This window comes from Neofelis nebulosa, chromosome 12 (genome assembly GCF_028018385.1).
Source record: "Neofelis nebulosa isolate mNeoNeb1 chromosome 12, mNeoNeb1.pri, whole genome shotgun sequence".
NCBI classification, from domain to species: Eukaryota; Metazoa; Chordata; class Mammalia; order Carnivora; family Felidae; genus Neofelis; species Neofelis nebulosa.
This window is the reverse complement of record NC_080793.1, coordinates 54,253,414-54,266,973: the sequence shown is the minus strand read 5'-3', so window position 1 is coordinate 54,266,973 and position 13,560 is coordinate 54,253,414. Positions and strand designations below refer to the sequence as shown.

At 37.6% G+C, this 13,560-nt stretch overlaps 1 protein-coding gene across 5 annotated transcripts in view; it reads right to left on the bottom strand.

Moving 5' to 3' along the window:
• PSIP1 (PC4 and SRSF1 interacting protein 1) overlaps window positions 1–13,560 on the bottom strand; it is a 40,702-nt gene that overhangs the window by 6,709 nt on the left and 20,433 nt on the right. For 4 of the 5 annotated variants that reach the window (XM_058695295.1, XM_058695298.1, XM_058695297.1 and 1 more), the window contains exons 7-10: window positions 8,473–8,569; window positions 7,486–7,561; window positions 2,246–2,474; window positions 1,284–1,402 (exon numbers count right to left, since the gene is read on the bottom strand). In XM_058695295.1, the coding sequence (XP_058551278.1) occupies window positions 1,284–1,402; window positions 2,246–2,474; window positions 7,486–7,561; window positions 8,473–8,569 (521 nt within the window). Of the gene's footprint in view, window positions 1–3; window positions 1,207–1,283; window positions 1,403–2,245; window positions 2,475–7,485; window positions 7,562–8,472; window positions 8,570–13,560 lie in introns of those variants that run through there. The other variant, XM_058695299.1, reaches the window with a different exon arrangement.

The following is a 13,560-nucleotide window of genomic DNA, read 5'->3' as shown; positions in this document are numbered from 1 at the left end:
TCCAAGTACAAAGTTTTGTAATAACAGGAGAAGGAAAGAAAACACAAATATTAGAATTTGAGAAAGTTACATTCGGAGGACATTCAAAAAGAAACTGAAACACATAAAGATAACTTTGAGATACTGAAGAAGGGCCGGGCTAGATTTACTAAGCAACAACTAATTTTCTATCTTAGTTTGGGGAGCACAATAAAGTCAAAAGTAACAAACAGTCCAACAACTCTTCAGTGAAAGGATAGAAAAGGATAGGCAATAAAAAGTAACTTTAACATATTTACAGAAACGGTCAAGTCTAACAGACTAGAGGGAGTAACATTTCTGAGCTTTAGATCTTTGATGTCACTCCACTCAAGCAGCTGAAACTGCTTATGTATTATCCTCCAAACAACTAAGAAAGCAGATAGTCAAACGCTATACTTGTGAAGAGACTTTGGCTCACAACTCTATCTTATAAAGAGAAAGTACAAATTAATTAAAGAATTCATTACTTATCGTTAAATGTGTCTTAGTGACCTACAGCATGTTTTTAAAATCACTTCCATTAACAAGAAACCAAGTTTAGTCTGAATAATGCAAGATGCTTCGTAACAAAATGCTTTTCAAAGAAAACTCAGAAGTGACAGTCTAAAGATAACTAGGAAAACAAATGTAATAAGCACATGGAGTGTAATCATCACCAGTGCTATTTTCCTCCTAATAAAATTATGTTATAGAATAAAATTAAAGGGGAAAGAAATTCCCCACGGTAAGTGCGTATTGTCTCCAAGTATCAAAACTTAAGTCAGCTTGGAGCTTTTGTATCGCACACATCCAACTCAAACCCTGTCAGCCTCTAGATTTACTTTTACTGGCTTCTCGGGTTTCCAACTGTGCTCCTCTTATTGTTGCGGTTCTTTTGGGAAGAGGTCTGCTGGTGGCATAACAAGGATGTTTCCTTCTTCCTCCACCAACATATTATCACCACTTTCTGTATTTAATACTAAACAAGTAAACAGTAGAGGATGAGGACATTTTCAGCAAAGCCACTAATAGTTAAATCCTATCTGCACTTTCAGTTTAAATTAAAAATATTCACAAGTGATTACCTCTGAATTTCCTCCTCTTACTCAGCAAAGAATGAAGCCTGAAACATGATTATCATCATATATTGAAGACTGTTTTCTAACACAGGGGAGAAGTCACTTCTCTTAAAGGCTTCATCAAGGTCTGAAAAATGAGATTCTATCGTTTAAAAATTTCATGCTAATTTAAAAAATCAAAATTTAGAATAAAAAAATACTTACTGCTCCGTTTCCATCTGTTCCTCTTGCTTGCGTTTTCTATCTGCTGCTTCTTTCTCATGTTGGCCTTTCAACATATTCCTTCTATGAGCAGTCTGAAAGTTTCTTCCACCTTTTCTCTTCTGTTTTGAGGATTAGGATGAATTTAGTTAACTACCAAGTCAGTGACTATGATTACAATCTTGGGAGGAAAAAAAGCAACTGGTTTTCTTAAGGGACAAATACTTACATGACTGATTTTTTAAAATCTCAGAATTATACATGTTGCTGTCTAAACTGAACTTTCCCTTGCTGATTCGGGGAATTAAAATCTATTTCCTGCACTGCTGTAATATACTAAGCGATGGCCTTTGGCTCAAAGTATGTCAGGCTGTTGGCCTCCACACTGTGGTTCTGATTTCAGTACTGTTTACTGACAGGTACATTGCTTGCTTGGCTTCTCAAGTACTTGGAAATCAGGAAAAAAAAAGAAAAAGAAAAAGAAAAAAAAGATTCACACAAACCAGGTCTGTAGATCTCCAAGGCTACATACAGTACTTATTCCTAAACAACTGTGGCATTCAAATACCACTGATAAAACGTACACTAAATAGGCCTGAAGAGTAGTTAAGAATTTCACTGTAGGAAATAATAAAAATCTACGTATAAATGCATCTCTTTTAGGTCTTCTCTCGTCACAGCCCATCTGGTTAATTTCTACTTTTCTACCTTTTCTAGATAGGTGGGTTACTGGAGTAAACATTTGATTTCCATATCATAATTGTGAAAGGTGAGATAAACTTAGAATTATAATAAAGTTTCAAGTATGGTTTTTAACACAGCTAATTCAAGTTTACTCAGAAAGGCAGAGAAATTCAGTTTTACTTTTAATCACATTCATACTTTCACAGATACTGAAAGCTTACGAGAGAAAAAGAACTACACAGGAAACCAAAAATAGAATTAAGTATTTTACTTGATAGTACCTTTTCACTTTCTTGATCATCCCCTTCCTCTTCAGAATCAGAGGTTGATGTAACCCCTGTTTTAGCTGAATTTTTTCTTTTGGATTCAACTTCTTTCTTCCCCTCTTTTTTGTCTGGCTCTTTTCTTGGCTTATCTTCTTCTTTCTGGCCCTCTTCATCCTTTTTAAGCTGCTTTTTAGGTTGTTTTTCTTCTTGCCCCTTTTTCTTACTTTTGTCTTCTTCAATTACCCTATTTTTGAAAATACAGCAATGGAAAATGAATTTTTAGGTATCATTATTCATTGTCTTTTAGCCATACTCTCCCAATCAAAGAAGTATTTTGGCTAAAAATGAGCAATAATTTACTTAGACAAATTTAACATATCTTCCAGTAAAATACAAGTATCTTTACCATCCAGTAATAGAAAGAAAAGAACATCCTTTTCATATAAATTAGAAGACACAAAAATCATAGTAGCATTAAGGTAATAAAGTGATTTTCCCTTTGTTTTCCCAGTTTTTTGTCATGTTACTCATTCACTGAAAAAAAGAATACGGAGTATGACCTTCTGTGCCAAGATACTATTCTTCACTGTGGGGCCACAGCAGTATATTAGATGGGTGAAAGAGCCAGATCTTCTATTCTACATCATTATAAGAATAACAGATTTTAAAAAGAGTAGACTGGGAAAAATACAATTGTAGAAGTGAACTGGTTATGATCAAATATGGCCATTTTAGAATTCAAAGAAGTACTCTGCAAGGTAAAAGGCTCCCAAATTACGCACATAATGGTAAAATACATGGCCATTAAGCATAATGTCTAACGGTGCTAAATTCACTAGCATAAGCATTCCCATCACCAGTGGATTTACAGACCTCATGAAAACTAAGTCAAAACTACCAAAACTGTTCAGTAAGCGTAACATTATCACTGGATGACATCTATGCTAATTAATACAGCAGAAATAAATATGAGTATTTAGTATTTATGATACGATGTTAGGCTCTAGCAGAATCAAAGGATGCCAGTGCAGGGGCCCTTGGGTGGCTCAGTTGGTTGAGCATCTGACTTCAGCTCAGGTCATGATTTCCCGGTTTGAGTTTGAGCCCCGTGTTGGGCTCTGCACTTACAGCACGGAGCCTGGAGCCCACTTCGAGTTGTGTGTCTCCCTCTCTCTCTCTGCCCCTCCCCTGTTCATGGTCTCTTTTTCTCAAAAATAGATAACATTAAAAAAAAAAAAAAAAAATGATGCCAGTGCTAACCACATAATTACTTCTATGGTGTATACATTCAATGAAAGCAACCCCATAAAAAACTACAACTTGAAGTTTCAACAGCTGTTTGAAAAATCTTTTTGGGGGGGCACCTGGGTGGCTCAATTCAGTGTCCGACTCTTGATTTGGGCTCAGGTCATGATCTCTCAGTTTGTGAGATCAAGCCCCACGTCGGACTCTGTGCTATCAGCACAGAGCCTGCAAGAGATTCTCTCCCTCTCCTTCTCTCTGCCCTTTCCCTGCCCATGCTCTCTTGCTCTCAAAATAAACTTTTAAAAATAATAAAATTAAGATTGATCTTTTTTACTGTTCTAGGAATTTCAGTGAGATTTTCAAAAATTACACAATTATATCAATGGGTCTGAGAGGTGGAAGAGACTTCAGATCATATAATTGGTCCAATATCTCAGTTCCAAATCCACTGACCACCTATCAGACACTGCTTCCTTGAACTCTTAGGAGATTATTAAACTGGAAGAGAAAAAATGCACTTTTTAACCTCTTTAGAAATTTGTCTTATTAACAACCATTATTGGCTATGCTTATTTTCAAATGTCATATGGGTTTCCTCATCAATTTCTCACCGATGGAAGAAAAGGCATGCAAGTAAAATCATTTAAAAATTTCAAGTTTTATATAAACTTTATATCTTAAGAGTGATACATACAGTGGAATACCATTTTTTTTTTAAACAGATTAAGAAGTGTACAATAAGGTCATAAGAGATGGGATTATTATTTTAAGGGTTTTTGAACAGTATCAAAGCAGATTGCCACAAAATTAACCATCAGAGCTGGCTATAAGCAAGTATTTTCCGAATGGTCCTCCATACCGCCTTTCACGAAAAACACTTCTCCACAGTAACAATTTCCCTTTTTACTAGGTCAAGGCACAGTAGGAAACTATTTGTAAATAGTTAAACATGTTAACGTAAGCAAAAACTACTGCAAATACAACCCCAATTATCTCAGTCGCTTATAACAAATATTTCTTCCTTTACGTGAGAATTGTAAGATGGTTTCAGCTCTTCTGGGTTCTATACCACTGTCATTTCAGGACTCACGGCAAAAAAGCTACCACTAACACATACATTCTGTTCTCACGATGGGAGAGCAAAAGTATAAGAAAAGCTTACATAGTTAACTCTGCACTCCACACTGAGTTTATGCTCAGATACACAGCTGAGAATAGCTATAACGGATACCCAGCCTACATATAATGTGAAGCGTCATTAAGTTACCACTATGTGAGGCTGTCCATAAACTGCCTTTGCAAAAAGCTCATGGATACAGAAATTTATGTAACACAATGTGACACTGACTCTGGGGCTGAGAAATTGAAAATCCTAATATATTATTATACAATAGGTAAAACTGTCATTTGTGATAACGTGAAAGAAAATTCAGTGAATGTGTGGCTTTGAGTGACAAGTTTTCAAGACAGAATGCTAGCATCTTAAGTTGGTTGTTACCAGGATAGATTTGATAGGGTACTTCAAGAAAGGAGTTTAAAAAAGGCAACAAAATGACAAAAGGAAAACCTAAAAATTCCACGGATTTCTGTGTTTAAAGTCACCTCCATCTTGTAAAAATTTCAAATTCAGAAAGACTAGGGTCAAAGATCCAATCAAGGGTATGAGCTGCCAGCCTCTCCTTAAGTATTCAAATTGGGGGGCGCCTGGGTGGAGCAGTCGGTTAAGCGTCCGACTTCAGCCAGGTCACGATCTCGCGGTCCGTGAGTTCGAGCCCCGCGTCAGGCTCTGGGCTGATGGCTCGGAGCCTGGAGCCTGTTTCCGATTCTGTGTCTCCCTCTCTCTCTGCCCCTCCCCCGTTCATGCTCTGTCTCTCTCTGTCCCAAAAATAAATAAAAAACGTTGAAAAAAAAAAATTAAAAAAAAAAAAAAAGTATTCAAATTGGGCTACCGTGGTCCTTCAGATGAACAAATAGTTTCTAGGAAAGAGACCAAGGGGTTCTCAGGAAAATCTGTAAACTCAAAGTGAGTGTAAATTAAGTATAATAAGATAAGCATGTGGGGGCAGGGGGGCAGTGGGAATACAATTTTTTAAGCAAGCCTGAGAAAATCCTATAAAAAGATCACTGGGCGGGGCACCTGCATGGCTCAGTTGATTAAGTGGCCAACTTTGGCTCAGGTCATGATCTCACAGTTCGTGAGTTCAAGCCCTGCATTGGGCTCTCTGGTATCAGAGAGGAGCCCACCTCAGATCCTCTGTCCCCTTCGCTCTCCCTAAAATAAATAAATAAACTTAAATAAAAGACCACTAGGCATGAAGCTGGCTAAAATAAAACACACACACTCACAATAAAGTATTATTAGCAAATGTAATATAGCCTGCATCAAGAGAAATTAATGGAGATCTAAAAAGGAACCTTGGGTCCCCCCAACTCCCTACAGCCTGAAAGCAGATGGAATCCTACCCAGCTGATGAAGGTAATATTTTCCAATGACCTTTTCAGACACATCTAAGGACGATACTGAAAAAGTAAACTGTCACAGGATTAGCTAAAAGCCACGGAGAGATATGGTCTGGCAAGAGACTCTCAGGGAAAACTGGGGCCTAATCAAGGGAACCTTCCTTATACCTAAAATGAGGAGATCTCACACTATTTTCCCAGAATTCTAGATTTCCTAGGGAACAATGACTACTCTATGCCTCTTAATCTTCTCCTTTCCAAACAGGAGTATTTATTTATTATGGTTCCCTATCCCAGATCTAGGTGTGTGATAAAAGGGAGAGGGGAGCAGATACCTTGTGTTTTCAGTTCCTAAGTCTCCAGATCAAGACCTTGTATCAATTATGAAATCCTAGACTTTATACCTAATGCCACGATTAGATTAGGAAGGGAATGAATAAGATTTGGCATGTTTAAAAAGAAAAACTTATCTGCATGTACCTAATTTTTCACTACAGCAGTTAAAACCACGTTGTAATATTGTGCCAGTATTTTTGAGGACAGTTTAATAGCTAGCTTGGCAGTAAAACTCTTTAAACACATTTTAGTCAAAAAGTACAAACTTCCATGTTCTGTAACTAAAATGTCCTATAAAAGTGTTTCATATAAAACACTGTAAAAGCCCCTCTTAAATGACCAACACGCTTGAGCCTTTCTCTATAAAATCTTTAAACATAAGAGCTAAAAAAGACTTTTGCCCTTTGTCTAAATATATACTCTCTCTCGTGAAGTTTCCACCCAGAAAAGTCATAACAATACCCATATGCAGAAAAGAAAGGTGGCAAGAAAAAAATTTTTTTTGTTGATAACTAGTTAGCATATCAAAATACTTTAAATTCACATTACAAAAGTAATTTTAGTAGGGTTTTTCTTTTCTTTTCTCTTTTTTTTTTTTTTAAGTAATCTCTATACCCAACGTGGAGCTTGAACTCATGACCTGGAGATCAAGGGTCACATGCTCTATTGACTGAGCCAGCCAGGAGCCCCTTAGTAATATTTTTAAAAGTTATTCTAAAGGAACTAGAAAAGATTTGTGGAAATTGCTCCAAAAATACTTTGTCTAAAAATTCCTTGGGGCACCTGGGTGGCTCAGTTGGTTAAGCATCCAGCTCTTGGTCTCAGCTCAGGTCGTGATCTCACGGTTCGTGAGTTCAAGCCCTACATTCGGCTCTATGCTGACAATGCACAGTCTGCTTGAAATTCTCTCTTTCTGTGCCCCCCCCCCCTTGTGTCTCTCTTTCAAAATAAACTTTAAAAAATAGTTTGCTTAAAAAAACTATATTGCCTAACTTCTCTTTTATAGATTTTACCCTGTATTATCTAAGTATCTTTATAACCTTGATATACCAAGAAAATGTCTTTAATGAAAGGATAATCACATCAGATTTTTCTGGATTCCCCATCAATTTTTACTTTTTACACAATGAAAAACTTTTCAATAGTTTTTTTCCCATAATTTTTAGAATTACTAAAAAGTAACAGCAAATATCCTACATTAAAAATAAACTCACATGTCACTCTCTGAAGGGCAGGGCTGTTTTACCATTTTGGGTCTGCCTCTTGGTTTCGGAATCTTGACTTCTGTAGCTAACATTCACAAGGAAAAACAAAGTCAGTAACTACCCACTTTTCCTTTTAAGATGCAATTCTCACATATAAAGATTACAAATGGTATGTACTATAAGAATATTGGTTAGTGGTTTATTACAGATACTATCTTATTTATTAAGTTTTAAAGAAAATATCCCCCAATGATTCAAATGAGCAACAACAGAATATTTAAAAGGGGTCAATCAACAGAGTAATTTTCAATCTGTCCTTAGTATGTCTGAGAGGACTTCAAAGAACATCCTTCATTGTTTTAACAGAAATATCACAAAATTCAACTTTATAACAATACCACTTATAGTCAATCTCCATATACATATTACAATACTGTGTATATATGGTACATTTACATCTCTGAAAATCTGTATAATTCACTGAATTTTCTAACACCACTAATTTGATCCATTAAAATATTAAATTCCAAAATAAAAATTATGGAAACAAATCTCAGGATTTTTCTGGGTATTATGGATTTTCCCTTTTCAAAGAATCCTATTATGGAGTAGAAAAAAATGGGCTCTATTTTGTTAATTTTCTTTGTTTTACTTTGCCTTACTATTAGAGACATATCCTTCCAAACTACAGTGAAGCTTATGCTTTCTACGGTGAGAGGTAAAACAGATCCATCATTCATGGAATTTCATCTCACCACAGCCTCATTTGCAGCTATTAGGAGACATTTAGGTAAAACAAAATGAAAACAGTCCCAAGCAATTATTTTAAATCTAAATACTTTATCATAAAGCAGAAACCATGTTTATCTCCCTTGAAATGTATATATTATCCATAACCAATTACCTATCCACCTATTCGAAGGTATCTGAGGTACAACGCTGTAATGGTTTGAAATATTAATCACAAGCCAGAGATTTAAACATTAATAATCCTACCTGCAGGTCGCCCTCTTTTAGGACTCACTTTCAGATTAACAGATGCTGCTGCTGTTGTCACTACTCCTGCCTCCTCAGTTTCTACTTGTTTTTCTGCCTGAATCACAAAGATTTAATTAACTTACTTAGCAAACAGTAGGCATTTCAAATTTAATTCAACAGCAAAGATATCCCACTTTATGATACAAAGTTTACATATAACTGTAACTTGTACATGATTGTTATTTTTCAGTACTCATCAGAGCGACATCCCCAAACACCACAACTAGCAGACTCTAGTGAACAATTCTAAGAAACAAAAAACATCAGGGGCACTTGGGTGGCTCAGTCAGTTAAGCATCTGACTTCAGCTCAGGTCATGATCTCGTGGTTCGTGAGTTCAAGCCCTGCACTGGGCTCTGTGCTGACAGCTCAGAGCCTAGAGCCTGCTTCTGATTCTGTGTCTCCCTCTCTCTGCCCCTCCCCCGCTCACGCTGTCTCTCTCTCAAAAATAAACATTAGCAAAACAAAAACAAAAAACATCACTTTTTAGATGTTCTCAGGCTAAAAAACACCAATTTGTAAAAATACAGCTAACACTCGATGCAAAATGATGACCCAAGTATAATACGCTTAACCCACACATGCTTATAAATGTACTTTCACCGAGTATCTTAAAATCCTAACACTTTACACTGTGTACTTATGAGGGAACTTAAGTTAATATTCTAATATTAGTAAAGGGAAGAAATTAAGTTGCTGATATTTCTTATTCTTTAACTTTGTTAATATATACATGTTTTACTTTTGTTTTTTTTTTTTTTTGTTTTTTTTTTAACATTTTTTAATTTATTTTTGGGACAGAGAGAGACAGAGCATGAACAGGGGAGGGGCAGAGAGAGAGGGAGACACAGAATCGGAAACAGGCTCCAGGCTCCGAGCCATCAGCCCAGAGCCTGACGCGGGGCTCGAACTCACGGACCGCGAGATCGTGACCTGGCTGAAGTCGGACGCTTAACCGACTGCGCCACCCAGGCGCCCCATGTTTTACTTTTGAATTAAGACTGAGATCTGCTGTGTTTCTCTAGGAGTTACTATTTTCTGTAAAGAGTGATTTACTACAGTAATCAATTGCAGTGCCCCTTTGCAAACTATGATGCCTGAAGAGACAAGAGCCCAAAATGAGTCAGTTTAATGGAGTCAAGCAGTAGAGTAGAACAAAGGTTAAAACCACCAATTAGAAAGGAAATGCAAACAACTGATCATGATGGAAATGGGAGGAAAGAGACAGTGAAGAAAACAAAGACAAGGATGGGAGGGGCCCTTAGGAGCTGCTTCCCCATGACCCATTATTTAAAATTCAGCATTAACTAAATTAACAAAAAAAGGCAATAAAGCATGAAAAGACATGCACAATCCAATCTTATTGACAAAACAACTTAAAAATCTTTTAATCAACAATCTGATTCACAAACATTTAAGAGATAATGCCCAGTATTGGTAAGGAAATGAAGAAATCATATACTGATTACTAATGATCAATAAACAGGCAACACTTTCTCAAAGAGTATCTTTATATCAGCAATAAACAGGCAAATTTCTGATTTATCAATCCTACTTTTTAAGTTTTAGTTATCTATGTAATCTCTATACCCCAGGTGGTGCTTAAATTTACAACCCCTAGATATGAAGAGTCAGGCTCTTCTGACTGAGCCAGCCAGGCACCCCAGTAATCCCACTCCTAAGAATCTTTTTTATTTTAAACATTATTTTTGTTTGTATACTGGGAAAACAACAATGCATATTTAGAGCATTATCAAAAGTCAATTAACTCAGCTACATTCACCCCTGAACTGTTCTCAAGGAACATTACAAAAATTGCTCCCTTAAACATTAGCTAAGGTTGTATTTCTAGAATTTTAATAATTTACATACCACCCCCCCCCCATCTTGATTCAATAGCTCCCCTGGTGGGGAACCAGGCACCTGTTTTTTCTTTGTTTACCATTACCAAGCTCCCTACGTACCTAAGGTTGAGAACCCAAGACTGTATGACAACTCTTCCTAGTGAGGTGTTAAGAGGGCAAAATCTTCTAAAATGCAGTTCAAACTGACGAGCTTTTCAGTGCAAAAAACAAAAACAAAAAACACACACCTCTCTTTATTTACACTTTCTATTTTTGAAAATAAATCAAGACATCATACAAGAATTAAAGGTAGAATGGATCTTTTGGAGAAGATACCAATAAGAGGTAACAAATTCATAAATAATTAGTATCATAAATAAAAAGATATTAACACTAATACTGAATAAAAAAACCAGCCCTATCATGAAGATGTATTCTTCACTGTTAGAAAAATTAGGCAACTCAAAACCTTTCCTTATGAAAATAAAATCAACTGTTTAGCTCAAAAAAAAAAAAAAGACTAAGTTATTTCAAATATACAAATATCCAAATCTTAAATGTAAATACACTGCAAATTTCTTCTATATTTTACTTGATTCACAGAGACCTCTAACCCTTTGACACCTGCACTCATTTATCACCCCACTCTGTAGCTACTCCCTTCATCATCTTACCTAAACTTACCTAAAGCACCCCCTCCCACAAAACACCCCATGAGATTATACTATTCATATGCATCCTCAAGTCCTCTGCATTCTTGTTTTACTGCACCTGTCCCACAAATCTCCAGCAAAGAATTACTGTAAAACTCTACCTTTTCTGCTCTATTATTCCCTGATGCTGAGATCTGCTGGAAAAAAAAAAAAAAAAAAAAAACCCTACACAAACATGCATTCATTTAATGCCTCTAGGTTGGAAATCTCCAAGCCATCCATTAATACCTTTACCCTGTTGTGTATGCCCTCTTCTCCCCTCACCAGCATGAACTTTCTATCCTTCCTTCCTGCCTTATACATGTAGTCCTCCCTTGAACTGGGCAGTGTAGAAGAGATTGAGGCCAGGGGGAAGGAATTCCCTCAATTCCCTAGTCTCCCTAGAATTTTTTTTTTTAATTTATTTTTGAGAGCGAGTAGGGGAAGCACAGAGAGAGGCTGACAGTGAGTGAGAGAGTGAGAGAGAGAGAGTGAGAGAGAGAGAGAGTGAGAGAGAGAGAGAGAGTGAGAGAGAGAGAGAGTGTGAGAGAGAGAGAGAGAGAGAGAGAGAGAGAGAGAGAGAGAGAGAGAGAGAGGCAGGCCTTACGCTGTCACAGCACACAGTACAACTTGGGGCTCAAATTCATAAACCAGGAGATCATGAACTGAGCTGGAATCAACAGTGAGATGCCTAACCGCCTAGGCCACCCAGGCGCCCCTGCCTAGAATTTTTAAATAACCTTTTCCACATTTCCCTTTAATGTTAAAAACGATGCGATGTCCATCTCCTTCTCCCTGTTATGTTTCTTCCTTCAAATGTACCCCTCCCTTCTCTCATCCAACATCTCTTTACTACAACATTTCATACTTGTTCCATACCTTTAATCTTTCCTAGCTTTGCAAACAACTTGTTAAATCTTTCACCATATCTTTTCACTTTAACCATGCAAATCCCTAATGCTGCATTCTACTTCCCTTCAAAAATTTCAAAAACAGCGTAACTCTACCATTAAATATTTTATTCTCCAACCTCCTTCATCTGCCCTTACCATTTGACTTTAAGTATCCTGGGGCAGGGGTGCCTGGCTGACTCAGCGGGTTAAGCCTATGACTTTGGCTCATGTCCTGACCTCACCATTAGTGAGTTCGAACCCCACGTCAGGCTGTGTGCTGACAGCTCAAAGCCTGGAGCCTTTGGTTTCTGTGTCTCCCCCCATCCCCCTCCTCTCTGCCCCTTTCCACTTGTGCTCTCTCAAAAATAAGCAAACTTAAAAAAAAAAAAAAAGTATCTGGGGAAGCCCAACTGTCAAACATCTTCCAGTATCCTCTCCATTACCAGGACATAACTGACCACTCCCCTTTTTAAAAAAATTCTCTCCTCCCAGGGCACCGGGGTGGCTCAGTCAGTTAAGCCTCTGACTTCGGCTCAGGTCATGATTTCGAGGCTCAGCATGTGAGTTCAAGTCCCACATCCGGCTTTGTGCTGAAAGCTCAGAGCTTCAGATTCTGTCTCTTTCTGCCCTTCCCCCGCCCCCCTACCTCGCACACCCATGCCCACCCCCCACACCCTCTCTCTCTAATATAAACATTAAAACATTAAAAAAAAATTCCTCCCTTGTTTAGCTTGACATCCTCCTTTTTTTGATAGTTCATTCTCAGCCTTTTTTTTTTTTAATTTTTTTAAATGTTTGTTTTTTGAGAGACAGTGCAAGCAGGGAAGTGCACAGATAAAGAGGGAGACACCGAATCCAAAGCAGGCTCCAGGCTCTGAGCTGTCAGCACAGAGCCTGATGCAGGGCTCGAACCCATGAACCTTGAGATCATAGTTGAGTTGATGTCAGACGCTTAACCAACTGAGCCACCCAGGCACCCCTCTCAGCCTTAACTTTACAAAGCAACTTCTCATCTCCATTATGTTCCCTCAGGGTTCTGGTTTCTGCATTCTTCCTAGTAAACTTTCTCCCGTGACTACCTCATCTATTTCCTGTCTTTCTATCAGTGACTACATCTTTAACTTTTACCTTTTCCCCTTTTGATATCAAAACAATGTATCTTCAGTCCAATTCCCCTAGATGTTTCATTTCCTCCTCCCCACGCCTCTGCTCCCAAAACCAAGCCAACCCTGGAGTCATCCTAGATTCCTTCTTCCCACTCACTTCCAATCAACCATCAACTTTACCTCCTGAAGTGCTCTTAAATCCCGTTTCTCATTCCAAACTACCAAACAACCGGCTAGAAGGTCCCTCTTCCTTCCAATCTCATGCTAACTCCTTAGAAAAGCCTTTCATGACTTAGTTATTACTATCGTAACACCCCATTTTAACTCTTACTTTATGTATGTATTGTGTCTCAACAAAAATGTAAGTTCAATGAAAACAGAGACCTTATCTCCTTTATTCAATACTACTCCACTCTCTGCCTACACCTGTGAGGTCAGTACTAAAATTCTGAATGAATTAATCCGTGAATTTGTCTCACCATCCCAATCCAGTCTCCATCATTCACATTGC